Here is a 14,172-nt window from a genome sequence, read left to right on the forward strand (position 1 = left end):
GTTGGATTGGCGGGTTTTTTTAATTGGGCGTCGCTCTTTTTATTGGTGTCGCTTAATAACCTGGAGTCGCTCATTTTTTGAGCGATGCCAGCTTGGAGTCGCTCAAAAATTGAGCGACGCCAGCTTGGAGTCGCTCAAAAATTGAGCGACTCCAGTTTTTTAGAGTCGCTCAATTTCTTAGCGACTCCAGGCTGGCGTCGCTCAAAAATTGAGCGACTCCAGAATTTTTTTTTTAATATTTAAAAACTACGTTTACCCAATTTTCTTGCAACAAAACAGACGAAACAATACTCAAACCAAGCAGAAAAACATATAGCAGCTCAAATTTTTCGTGCTAAATTTCATAATCAAGTTTTTGAACATAACAAAATAACAGTTAACGCAGTTTTTACAATCAGTTTTCCATTTTCACAATAATTCTAGTTCAATATAAAGACATTTAGACTGATTCTAGTAACTTAACGTATCATAGTTCAATATAAAGACATCAACATACCATCCACAATAATTCTAGCATAATCTTGTCGAAGTTCGTCCATGTCGGTATCACTGTAAGTTTGCAACGATCGCAACTGAAATCAAAATAAATAAGCATATTAATAAACATACATAACATACTAAGAAACTCTATTAATTAGATACTTACATGTGCGAGGGTATCACGGAATGATCTCCCTCTAAAAAAATATATCATCATTAGTAAGACAAAATATCCGCACTCCGTACTTGAAGGTTGTTTCGGGCCCTATGATAAAATACATCATTTTTATGGACATGTTTATATTAAAATTATGTATGTTTTATAGTACCTTTTCCTTATGCCAAGTGACCTTCAACGGCACGTTAAAATATCTTCCAAACGCTCTACATAAGATAAGTTTAATAAGTCTAAATGCACAATAGAATTGTAGTTGAAAAATGTCATATACGATAAAAAAGTTACTACTTACGTTGAGAGGACGGATTTGAGATCACTCGGAATAGCATGATGAAGAGGATCAAAATGGTACACATGACCATCTCCGTCCATTACCAAAAGTATCCAATGCCTCCTAGATAAAAAAAATTCTTAACTTATAAATAATTTGAAAAAAAAATATAATAACTCATTAACGAACTTACGAATAGTTCCATGGCATAAGCAATATTTGTGTTCCTCTCAAAGCATCCAACCGAGATGCAATATGATTCACTCGATCATCGAAGCTCTTAGGTCTAACATCGATTGCAACTTCCACCGGGTTCACAAATCGATATTCGGCTTGTCGATTATTTGCGTACAAGTCCCTAATCAATGAACAAGTTATATACGATTTTCCGTAATTAAAATAAATAGTTTTTTTAGTATACATACCTCATGTATATCATAATAGTTGTGACTCCAATCTCCTCGGATGCTAAGAACTATTCAATATCTTCTTTTAAAACCATTAAATCCGCAGGGGTGCCAAATACAACAGGATCGGTGTCCATAGTGTATAAATGATCGTCTGTAGTGTTTGCCACAATATCCAACAACATCGTAATTGGATTAGCGACATCTTGAGTGAGTGGGACAGTCGGAGGAGGAGGTGGGTGAGATTTTGGTTGCGTTCTAGGCGCGACCGGAGTTGATTTGCCTTTCTTCTTCGAGCTTCGTATAAGAACCTGCATACACTTTCAATTACATCTATAGTAATATAATATAACCAAAAACCAAAATATACTTACTTCTTCATCATCTGGTATAACTAGTCTCTTTGGCCATGCAACAATAGATTTTATCGCGTCGGATAGAATCACCATCTTGTCATCTACAGGAATGGGAAGTGGATCGTTCATGTGCTTGTCTTCTACAAACATCACTGCAACTCTGACATTTTCTGCATCTAGACGCCTCGTGTGCATCATGGGATTCGGGTTCTCATCGATCATTAAAATTCCCGATGCGACGATATTGTCGATGTTCCTAATTGCAAGCAAACAAGTAGTTTCCTATAAGACAATAAACAATAATTATATTATATTTAAGCGCTATTACGAACAAGTCACAACAAATGTACTAACTTTAGTAGATGGAGTACGTGTCGCGTTTTCAGCAATTGGAGATGGCACGTACGGCTCGGCTCCATGTGGATTAACGGGTTTTTTGGGTCTCTTAATCTTAGATTTGCGTGGCAGCGGTTGTGGCGAGACACCTTCGACGACTATAAAGTCTATTAACTCCTCATCTGTGAAATCCGGAGGATTAGGAGAAACAAAAGGTGTGCGAGGTGATCCTTGTTCTTCGGATTCTGGATGTGGAACCTTATTTTTTGATCCTTTGGTTGCCTTTTGTTTTCGCATCACTGAGGGACCGGGTTCTTCCGTACACGTCTCCTAGTTTAAACAAGATAAAATTTATATTATTATTTGATCCATGATAGGAAGGATATACCAAAACTACTTTATTTTATTACCTGACGTGGTTGTGAAGTTTGTGGTGTTTGTGATGCAAACAATGGAGAACTAAAAGACGGAGGATTAGGAGAAACATGAGGTGTGTGAGGTGGTCTTTGATCCTTCTTTTTCGATCCTTTGCTTGCCTTTTGTCCGTGCCCGACTGAGGCTTCGGGTTCTTCCACAAACGTCTCCTAGTTTAACGATAGTAAAATTTATATTATTATTTGATATATAATATTATGATGTACCAAAACTACTTGATTTTATTACCTGATGAGGATGTGGAGTATCATGTTGTTGCGGCACCTGAAACGGAGTACGTTGGGGAGTATAGTGTGGTTGAGGCATATGAAACTAAGAACTGAAATCTCCATGATAGGAATGAGCTTGTTGCCATTGTTGAAAAGGAGTACTGAAATATGGGGGAACTGAAAAGACGGTCCCCTGCTCCAACCTTCTTGCCTCTCTTGCTCTAAATACCGTAGTCTCTCTTCAAAAATCTTTCTTTCTTCTGCGTATCGTCGAACTTGCTCGGCGAGAAGCTTATTTTGCTCTAGAATCGCCATGTGATGTTTTTGACTTTGAAGTTCTGCTTCCTTTCTACTTTGTGAGGATTTTCCCCAATAGCTAGTCGGTGTTGTGGTTCCCCCGACACCTCGCACACGTCTGCTGTACTCGGGCTTGTTAATAGCCATTGACAAAATATCAGCCCTTCCAACTTCTTGTAAACCTCCCCCTTCTTTTAGTGCATTTAGCCGAGCCTACAAAACGCATATTATTAACACATATTATCAATTCAATAAATCATTCGAACAAAGTTCACAGTTTACTCACAATTTCTTTTTGAACGCCTAGTGCATCATCTACAAGCTCTCCTTTGGCATTTCTGTGTGACTCTATCCAAACCGAGGCACGATCCGGTATAGCTCCCTCTGGATGCTTCTTCCTCTATGTTAAGAACATATGAATTATAGTAAATATATAAAAAACATGGGACGATACATATACTATTAATGAAAACTAAGATACCATTTTCTCTCGTAACTCCGCGTATGATGTTTGCCCTAGTCGATGTGGAGTAGTGTCTGTCTTCTTTCTCCCTTGTTGCACTTTTCGAAGTTCCTAAGTCAAAACGTAAATTTTTAGAACTAGATTGTATTTAAAAAAAATGGTTACGTAATAACTTACCGCAAATTTCGAACTTAGCCGCTTCTTCACATATTTGATCCAATCATCGTTTGGAATACCGTACTCATCTTCGTGAGACTCTGCAAAACTTTTTGGATTAATGTCTTCTTTAACGTTATCGTAGATCTCGCGTGTCAACCTATTCTTGAAATTACGCCACATTTTTCCAATTTTTTTCATTGCCTCATGTCGGTAAATATCGTCGATTTCAAAGGTTGTTTGAAAAATGAGTGTTACATACTAAACAATTATGTAAACATCATACAAATAGTTTTATACTAAAAGAAAAACTTACATGAATATCGTTCCACATTATGTTCTTAAGGTGGAGAGGAACTTCGTGCCAATCATCGTAAAGAATGGACACTCTTCTAGCTTGAACACCCAAAAAGCTTGCAAAGCTTCTTGCCTTATCACCGATAGGCGCTCCATACTCATCTACGTCAACTTCGAGTCTAGTTCCTTGACTCCTCGCATGTACTATTGCCGGGAGTTTTGTTGGACCTCTTTTTGCTCTCTCACGGCGTAGCATCATCGGAACCGGAAGCTTCATTGTCGGACATTTTAAACCTGCACAAACAATCAAATAATTATTAATCGATAATAATTCTATAATAACATCATACTGTTCACGATTCTCTTAAACAAATTAACTTACTTCATCATATTTTTAATCTACATAAATGCCATCTCCATTCTCACGTAAATACAATAACTCCTCGTTGTCAACCAGGATATCATCATCTGAACATAGACATTTGATAGGAGTTAACGTTTTAGCTAAAATATCATTATCATGCCCTTCATCCTGAAGTTCATTTGCATAATCTTTACTCTGCGTAGCGAATACGTATGACCATCTTGACTTGCTTTGACTACGAACATAGAACACTTGTTGTACGTGTGTCGCCATCACGAACGGTTCTTTACGATGACCGATTCTATTTAGATCTACTGTAAATCCATTCTTGTTCACTTTAACACCATTATTACTCTCAACCCAATCACACAAAAAAACCGGCTAACGAAAGGACACGTAATCGATTTCCCATATCTCTTTGATAATTCTGTAGTATATCATGTCTGAATATATGGGATTTGTGTCTTTTGCACTCGATATCTGCATAGTCTTCGCAACCAAACTCACCCCGCTATTTTGCGTGACTCTCTTACGATCACGTTCCTCTGTGCTGAACCGTACACCATTAATGATGTAACCTGAATGCTTGATAAATTCTGTACTCGGTATTTTTTATAAACAACGAAGTGTACAAATAGCATCGTTCTTTGTCAAAACTCTCTCTTCTAACCATTTTGAAAATCTGCGCACGTGCTCGTTTTGTATCCATTTCGGAGTTTTATTTGTCGACGTATGTTGTAATAAATTCATGTGTTCTCTGCATTTTTTAAGATAAGAAGTTAATATATATAAAGAAGACTAAAAATATAGGAAAATATAAAGTTTGATAACTTACTCGATAATTGGCTGAACTAAATCGGAGTTCTCTAAGATCGTATGATGCGCTTGCAAAAGCTGTGTATAGGAAACCGAACAAACGACCCCATTGTTTAAACCTTTACTTGTAACACTATCTCGAACAACATCAGTGCGAAGTCCAACAGCTTCCAAATCGTGCAAGTATTCAGAACAACATTCCACAGATTCTTCAGCCAAGTACCCTTCAACGATACATCCTTCAGGCCGATTTCGATTTTTCTTACATATCCTTTTAACACTTGCATGAATCTCTGAAAAGGATACATCCATCGAAGATACACAGGTCCTCACAATTGCAGTTCTCTCACCAAATGCACTGTAAGATGAATCATTACGTTGAAGAATGATGACGGAAAATATTGCTCTAATTTACACAACGTGGTCACAATGTCAGATTGAAGCTCGTCAAGTATCGATGTATCAACAACCTTGGAACAAAGAATGTTAAAAAACGCACAGAGTCGTATAACGGCATCTCTCAATCCGTCTGAAAGCATCGACTCAATGGCCACGGGCAAAAGATGTTGCATCAAAACATGATAATCATGAGACTTGAGTCCAAAGACTTTCAACTCCTCCAAAGAAACATAACTTCGGATGTTAGCTGCATATCCCTCGGGCACCTTAATATCAAACAATGGTTGACAGAACTTCTTTTTCTCCTCTCTCGTTAGAGTAAAAGAACATGGTGGTAGATATGTACGATTTCCATTCTCCTTCGGAGCTAATTCAGTTCTAATTCCCATATGAACCAAGTCTCGCCGCGACGATATACCATCTTTTGTTTTTCCCGGAATGTTAAGCAGTGTAGAAACGACACTATCGCACACATTCTTTTCAATATGCATGACATCAAGATTATGACCACAAGTAGATGCTTCCAATACTCTAACTCGAAGAATATTGATTTCTTCTTCCAACTTCCTTCGTCGTAGACTACTTTCTCCCCTCTTTTCCTCTTTACAGACGTATCACTCTTCGGCTTTTTCACAATTTTTCCCAGAGGCCTAAGTTTCATCTTCGACAACATATTAAAGGTTTCAACTCCTGACAATGACTTTTTAACTGTACGAAACTCTTTTTTGCCATTAAACGCCGCTTGACATCTGCGAATATGATGATTTAATGGTAAAAAGCGTCTATGATTCATATACACAACTTTTTGCCCATATTTCAGGTATTCACCTTCAGTATCGTATGCACAAATCGGACATCCCTTAAAGCCTTTGACAGAATAACCAGATAAATTTCCATAATCCGGGAAATCATTTATGGTCCATAACAGAACAGCCCGAAGTGTGAATTCCTCTTTAAGATGTCCATCAAAAGCTTGGACACCATTTTCCCACAACAACTTCAGTTCGTCTATCAATGGAGCCAAATACACATCAATGTCATTACCTGGTTGTTCGGGACCAGAGATAAGTAGAGATAACATCATGAATTTGCGTTTCATGCACAACCAAGGCGGGAGATTATACGTCACAAGAACCACGGGCCAACAACTGTATCTACTGCTTTGTAGACTATGTGGATTAATACCATCGGATGAGAGAGCGAGACGAAGATTTCTAGACTCTTTGCCGAACGTCGGCCACTTTGAGTCAACATGTTTCCAGGCAGGCGAATCTGCGGGGTGTCGAAGCTTTCCATCATCGATCCTTTGGTTAGCATGCCAAGTCAAACTTTGAGCGTGCTTAGGATTTCGTAATAATCGACGAAAACGCGGAATGATTGGTAGGTGCCACAATAGTTTTACAGGGATTTTAGATTGCTTTTCTGTATCCTTTTTCTGCTTCCACCTAGAAGCTTCACACATGGGACACTGCTCAAGAGTTTCATACTCATTACGGTAAAGGATGCAATCATTTGGACATGCAAGAATTTTCTTATATCCCAAACCAATAGCCGCTAGAGTGTTTTTTGCCACATATAGAGACGAGGGTATCTGATTATTTTCTGGCAATATATCTCTTAGCAAGCCAAGAAGTTCTGAGAACATAACATCGCTCGATCCGTATTTGGATTTTAAGTTGAATAACCTTATTAAGATTGAAAGTTTGGTGAACTTGACACAACCAGGATATAGAGGAGTTTCGGCGTAACTTAAAAGAGAATAAAGCTCGTCGGGATTGTCTTGAAGTTCATCTTGCAAATCGTTAACCGTCTCACCTAATGTCGCACCTAATAAACTTTTAGGTGCGATATTTGAAGTATTCGTCGCACCGGATAACGTTTTTTGTCCTAGTCGAATGACAACATTATGTTCTGCCACATAATTTTCCCCATGATGTATCCATATCTTATAGCTTTGATCGATGACATATCAAATGTTCTTTTAGGGTAGTAATGTTCCCAAAGCTTAAACTCCCACATTTGACACACGGACATGGAATTCTCTCTATGTTTTCACATACACTAAGACAATGGTCCAAGAACTTTCTCATACCATCCACATATTGGTTTGAATCTCTACGAGCCGACATCCATAACTTATCCATAATAAAGCTATACACAAAAATTAAACCCAATTTTTAAAAAAAAAGACATCTAAACTACATAACATATATGATCATCTCAACACAACAAAATCACACACAATTCACGTGCAAAAAAAAAAAAAATAACGACAACTAAAGTCTAACCTACTACCTAAGCATAACTTATTTAATCATTACAAAACAACAAAATTCGCACACAATTCACACACAATTCATGTCCAACAAAGAAAAAGCGACGTCTAAAGTCTATAAACTACTAGTAAACATAATATATCGATACATATATCGAAAACAACAAAAATAATCATTTTATATTATCTAGTGACACACAATTTTCAAGCGACGCCCTATAATATGTACAAAAAAAAAATTGACATTTTATAAAATAAAATAAAAAACTTGGATGCTAACACGGGCGGCGGCGGCGAGTGAAAACCGGATTAAAGGCGTCCACAAGCTAATGAGAGGCTGAAAATATGTAACAACAAATTTAATAAAATATTTATTAAAAAAAAAAAACTCTACCTAAGCCCGACGACGGCGACCGGACGAAAGAGGGGCGGAGGGACCGGCGGCGACTACGGGCGCGGGGACGGCGGTAAATAACAACAAATGCACATCCTTCACACTGAAATCAATAAAAAATAACCTAAGAATCTTTACTCATAATATCATAAAAAAAAAAAAGAAAAACTAAAAAACCTAAAAAAAACCCTAAAACTAACCTCTTACCCGTGCGTCACGACCGAAAACGTTCACCAAAACCACGACGCCAGCCGGAGTAGAGTGCTAGAAATATGTAATGGTGGTGGAGGTGGTCGGTGGAGATGTGTAATGGTGGTGGAGGTGGGTTTCAATGGAGGTATTTGGGGGTTTTGGAGAGAAAATGTCGAATGAAGAAGATGCCACGCCGCATGTCGCTTAGAGAGCTGGTGTCGCTCAAAAAGTGAGCGACGCCCCTGTCACGTGGCCTGGTGTCGCTCAAAAAACGAGCGACGCCCCACGTCGCTTGCTTTTTGAGCGACGCCAGGCCACGTGGCCCAATAAAATTAAAATGGCTTAATTTTAATCTTTTTTACGTCAAACGAGCTCCAAAAAATAATGTTATGCGTCGCTCAAAAATGTACCCGACGCAAATATAGCGACTTCTAATAGGTATTTTGTAGTAGTATCAGTCCCGCGATAGTTGATGATCAAAATTTCATGAAATAAAAGCGATTTTGTTGCATCAATCAAGTCTTTCAACCCAACCATATATGATCTCTTGCTTCAAATGGACCTTCAATTATGTTGTTTTAGGACTTTGTCCTTCTTTAACAATGATTTTTGTTATGTTGTTTTAGGACTTTATATATCTTTAACAATGATTTTTGTTGGGCATTCAGCATTTGACATCTGGTCATCTGCTAGGCTGAGGTTAATCAATCCAGCCCACTCATGGTAGGGGAGCGTGCCCCTTTTGAGGTAAGCTTGCAGCAGGCCTCCTCAAAATTCAGAGATAAAGATCGATCAAGCACTTTTTGTCTCAACCGGCTCCCTCATTTTGGATCAAGAATGGATATCTATCGTGAGCATGATAGAGAATATCAATTTACGATCTGTCTTTTGCAATACACGATCCTCAAATAGAAGAATCCATGTTATAGATATATTTAAAATTCAATAAACTTGGACTTATAAATTTTATTTGATAATTTAGCAAATCTAGATACTACTAATCTCGTTGTATCGAGCTCCTGAGTTCTATCCCTTAGTGTATTTTCATTTTTTTGGTATGAAGAGAGCATATAGTTTATTGTAATTTTACGTTCATTCACATATTGATTACACATTTTCACTTTTTCTTCTTGATTCTTGATCAAATTAGATATTTAACGAGAATTTGAGGCCCCTAGCTAAACTTAAGACCACATTTTCATTTTGAAATTTCAAGATTATTGAAAGTGAATTCTCATATAAAATGATCTATTTAGCTTAATATTGGGAGTGTACAAAAAATCAATTGAAAATCAATTAAACTGATTATCAAAACTGATCTGAAACCAAAATGTGGTGACACATCATTAAATCGGCCGGATCCATTTATGAAACTAGATCGTCCATCGGTTTTGGATATCCAAAAATTGGGTTGTTCAATTATTTAACCCGTTTTTTTTAATATTTTGTTTTTGTATACTAGATATCAATTTTAAAAACCGGAGAACCGTTTTGAATTGGATAACCTGTTATGAAATCAGATAATTGATTTTTTTTTTCTTTTCTAAATGGGCACAAAATTACAGGAAAATAAATTGGTTTGAGTCGGATGACTAATATTTTGGATGACTGCATTCTAAAACCGATTTTCAAATTAGATATCTATTATTTAAGATTCGATTATTAAAAAATTTGTATAACCGAATTTTAGTTTTGGACTAATTTGGTCTTATTATTGATCTAAAAATTTAAGGGCTGTTTAGATGTATAGTCATAAAAAAAATCAAGTTTTGCTAGATAGCCAAATTTGATAAATTTTAAGTAAATAGTCACGAGATTTTATTAAAAAAATCCAAAAAGACATTAACAGTTGTAAATATTCGTTAATAATTGTTTATCAGACTCTAAATGCGTAAATCGAATGCTAAAAAATATTTAAACAATGTCGTATCAATACAATGTCCAAATTTTCGTGGCTAAGTTACTCAATTAATTGAAAATTAAAAAACCAAAAAAATAGTTTCCTATTCCTGAAACGGACCAAAACTAACCAAACTAAACTGCACCAAACGAATTTTATTTAGTCCTAGGTATGTCTCTAAATTAAACGATATCTTTCGTTTTATTTTTATACGTTATTTATTGTATCAGGATTACAATGTGATCACTTACGTTATAAATTACATTTAATCATCATATTCTGTAAATTTATTAGCAGGATCATGTGTATATTTGTATTTGAGCAAAGTATAAAATATGATGTTAAATGATTTCTGCAGTTTTTATTTTATTTTATATTCATCAATTGTATTAAGGTTGGCTTATTATCTCGTCCGGAATTACTGCTTCATTATATTTACTAGAAGTTTATTAGCATGATCTTGTGTATTTGTATTTTTGTAAAAATTGATATCTTGGCGGATTTTTTTTTTTAATTTTTAATTTTTTTTTTTTTAATTTTTAATTTTTTTTTTATATTCCATACTTTACTTTATCATCAGGGTTGGTTACCTCGTCTAGGATGACCCCTTTGTGTTTTATGAATACATTTAATTATTATATATTGGAAATTTATTACCCTGAACATATGCATTTATTGTATAAAGTAAGGGTGTGAGCAAAATTACGTCTCTTTGCAGACTATATATATATTGGTGGATTGGTGTTTCTCTTAAACAACTAACTGGATTCCAATTCATAATATTATTGGCGTAGTCTCAAGATTAAGGTATTGAACTTCCTTATTTTATTTTCCCTTTATTTTTCTCACATTTTTGAAACAATATATGTGCTATTATGTAGATAATTAACCATGAAGCATTCGTTAAATTTCTCTCTTTCTTTAAAAGGAATCCTATTAGATAATGGGAATCAAGACTGTTCTGTTAGTTCTCGCGCTGGTACTTTGTTCCTTCAAGTGTGTAAAGTGTGGGAGCCGTCTCATGAAATCAGCAAATAAAGAGTGGGAAATTGAGAAGCAACTCAAGCTTTTGAATAAGCCATCAATCAAGACATTAGAGGTTTGCATGCGAATATCTGTACTAATCAGCGATTGGAATCTCTTTACATTCAATACATTTCAGCCGTAACTATATCTAAATCTCTACGAATGATAATAATAATAATAATAATAATAATAATAATAATAATAATAATAATAATAATAATAACAGAATTAAGTACTTTATATATACATTTTTGGTATCACTCATATGAGTCTGTACTTCTAATTAAAATGTCGATGTACCAGTACTTTGGAGATCTATATGATTGCGTGGAGTTTCTGAAGCAATCAGCATTCGACAATCCTTTGCTGAAAAATCACTCGTACTATTATCAGGTTTGTATCAACTATTTGATTTCCGAAAAATAATAATAATAATTACGCTAAGTATCAATTAATGTAAATATTTTTAATCAGATGGGTACAAAATCCTTTCAACCCAGTAACAAAGCTTACAAATCAGACGCGATCATCGAGCTACCGGATGGAGGATGTCCGACGGGAACAGTGCCGATTCGGAGAATTACAAAAGAAAGTATTAATTATGTACAAAAATATCAGACTTTGGAAAATGGTGGGAAAACTTATGTGAGTATCCAATTGGCTAGCTTTTATGTGTTAACTGTAGATTAAGTTATATGTGTATAATTATATCCTTTTGTACATACATATTAAAATATTAGTTAAACGTAATTATTATTTCAGAGAGCCGTGGTGCGAACACAATCTTCTACTAAAGGGTTTGTTGGAAGTAGAGCGGCAATGAGCATACATGGGCCTAAAGTCTCCCCTAACCAATACAGCTCTGCACTAATGACTGTAGGGACTAGTGGTTCGAGCGTGGAAGTTGGTTGGATGGTGAGAGTGAGACTATTATATGTTTGTAATATATATTTTTAAATGAAATTGATGAATTTATTGTTTATTTGATTTTGCAAGCAGAATCAAGCCTCCAATAACTTTCAATATTTCAATCTATCTATATATATTATATAAATTTAAATTTCATTGATATATTTTTCTTGATTTACATATCATTATTTAATAATATATTCAATCTTGTTCGTTCATCCGAGTTACAATCAATTTATATTTCTAATCGTTAGACATTATTACAGTCCCTTATTATTTCTAATCGTTATATATTACGCTCTCACTCTTCTTCTTATACTCTCAGGTAAATCCTCTTGTGTATAAGAATGATACCAAAACTCGTTTGTATGTGTATACCACAGTAAGCCTCCCATTTTATTCAAACCAATTTTTAGGGCAAGTATTATTTATATGCGTTGACGCCTTACCCCGCATATTGCAGACTAAATCCTCATCTTGTTATGATACACTTTGTGGAAAGTTTGTTCAGACCAATCCTAATATTCCACTTGGTGCCTATTTAGCACCTGTTGGCACTAAGCCCGGCGATTTTCCTATGGACTACTTCTACGTTTATCAGGTAAGGAGTGTCATATTGTTAATTATTTTGTGCTAATATTTTGAAGGACATATTTTTTTTTTTCTGGGTGCTAAAACATTAAAATAACCAAAATTTTTGAATAAATAAACAAATAATGAGCAATGCAAATTGAAAGTAATTATTTACTTTTCCTTTAATTTATTGGTCTTTTAGGATAAAAGTAGCGGAGTATGGTGGTTTGCGTTCGGAATTGCTGATAATGTAGTCGGGTTTTGGCCGCAAGAGGTATTTGAGGGCTATCATATTGAAGCAACGTACGTCGAATGGGGCGGTGAAACTAAGACTGCGGTCGGTGAAAGCGGTCCAGAGATGGGATCCGGTTTCCTTCCAAGTGGAAACGATAAAACGGATTCATTTATATCTATTAGTACGTATCACGAGGCTGGTAAAGAGGAGCTTCCGTTCGATACCATCGCTAATAACGATGATGATCACATCTATTCATCGAAGGACTATGGTAAAATGGGTAGTTCGGAGCATACTGTTTTGTATGGAGGGCCAGGGCCAAAGGTTTAACTTACATTTTCTCATCTAATGTGAATGTTCGTAAAGTGGGTAATTCTGAGCATACTGTTCTGTAACAATATGCATAAGTTATAAAACTTTACGGTACATAAGACCTTTGCTGTTTTAGTTTACCATCATGGCCCATATCTTTGAAATTTTATTTCCAAAAAATCTGGATTAGTTACTCGTGCCTTCTGATTAATAGATATGGAGTAGTTCCCTCACCCGGGACGCGATTCATGTATGTAAGTAATTATGAAGTTGAACCAAATGGTCTTGCGAGACCTTAGAGATCACTGGACGATGGCCATGACTTCGCCATGCCTATATCCTTTCTAAAGGAAAAAGACTAGTTATATTTAGTAGAAAGACACGAATTAGCATTTTGGTTATGAGATACTACTTATCATTTTGCTTAAATCGAATTTTAAGAAGCGTAATCTTGCTGTCATTGAAGAAGGAAATGTTTAGGATGGATGAGGAAGACAGGAGGCACTGAGGAAGGTTTCTATATTGATTTATTTTCATTAAAACAAATAATATTAAGTATACATTTTTTTTTGTTAAGAGCCCTTGAATTTCTTACGAGTGGAAAATGTCATGTCACCATGCCGCGCAAGGCTTCCCTACATCACGTGAACAAGCAGGACATAGGCCGTGTAGGACTAGCCCCCCTCAAAAAGGATTTTTTTTTTACCCTTTAGCCCCCCCTAAGATGTTATTTCAAATAGCCCCCCTACTGAGCATTTCAAGCTCCGTCAGTGCTTACAAGGCCTCACACTCAAGGATTGAAATTCGGGGGAACCGACCAGGAACCGGCGAACTGGAGAGTACCGGGAGGGTACGTGCAAACACCATTTCAGTGTCTTGAACTGGTCAAACC

The 14,172-nt window shown here is 36.0% G+C and overlaps 1 protein-coding gene and 1 pseudogene across 1 annotated transcript; one reads left to right on the forward strand and one right to left on the reverse strand.

Moving 5' to 3' along the window:
• Positions 1-5,080: 5,080 nt before the first annotated feature.
• LOC149381098 (uncharacterized) lies at positions 5,081-7,109 on the reverse strand (annotated as a pseudogene).
• A 4,059-nt stretch (positions 7,110-11,168) lies between these two features.
• LOC149381099 (protein neprosin-like) lies at positions 11,169-13,298 on the forward strand. The gene is made up of 7 exons (XM_089601285.1): positions 11,169-11,324; positions 11,555-11,644; positions 11,726-11,896; positions 12,014-12,166; positions 12,486-12,542; positions 12,624-12,761; positions 12,936-13,298. The coding sequence occupies exons 1-7, from the start codon at positions 11,169-11,171 to the stop codon at positions 13,296-13,298; spliced, it is 1,128 nt and encodes a 375-aa protein (XP_089457411.1).
• Positions 13,299-14,172: the final 874 nt, after the last annotated feature.

Source organism: Urtica dioica, chromosome 11 (genome assembly GCF_054948205.1).
Source record: "Urtica dioica subsp. dioica isolate 48M chromosome 11, U.dioica_male_clone48M_v1_H2, whole genome shotgun sequence".
NCBI classification, from domain to species: Eukaryota; Viridiplantae; Streptophyta; class Magnoliopsida; order Rosales; family Urticaceae; genus Urtica; species Urtica dioica.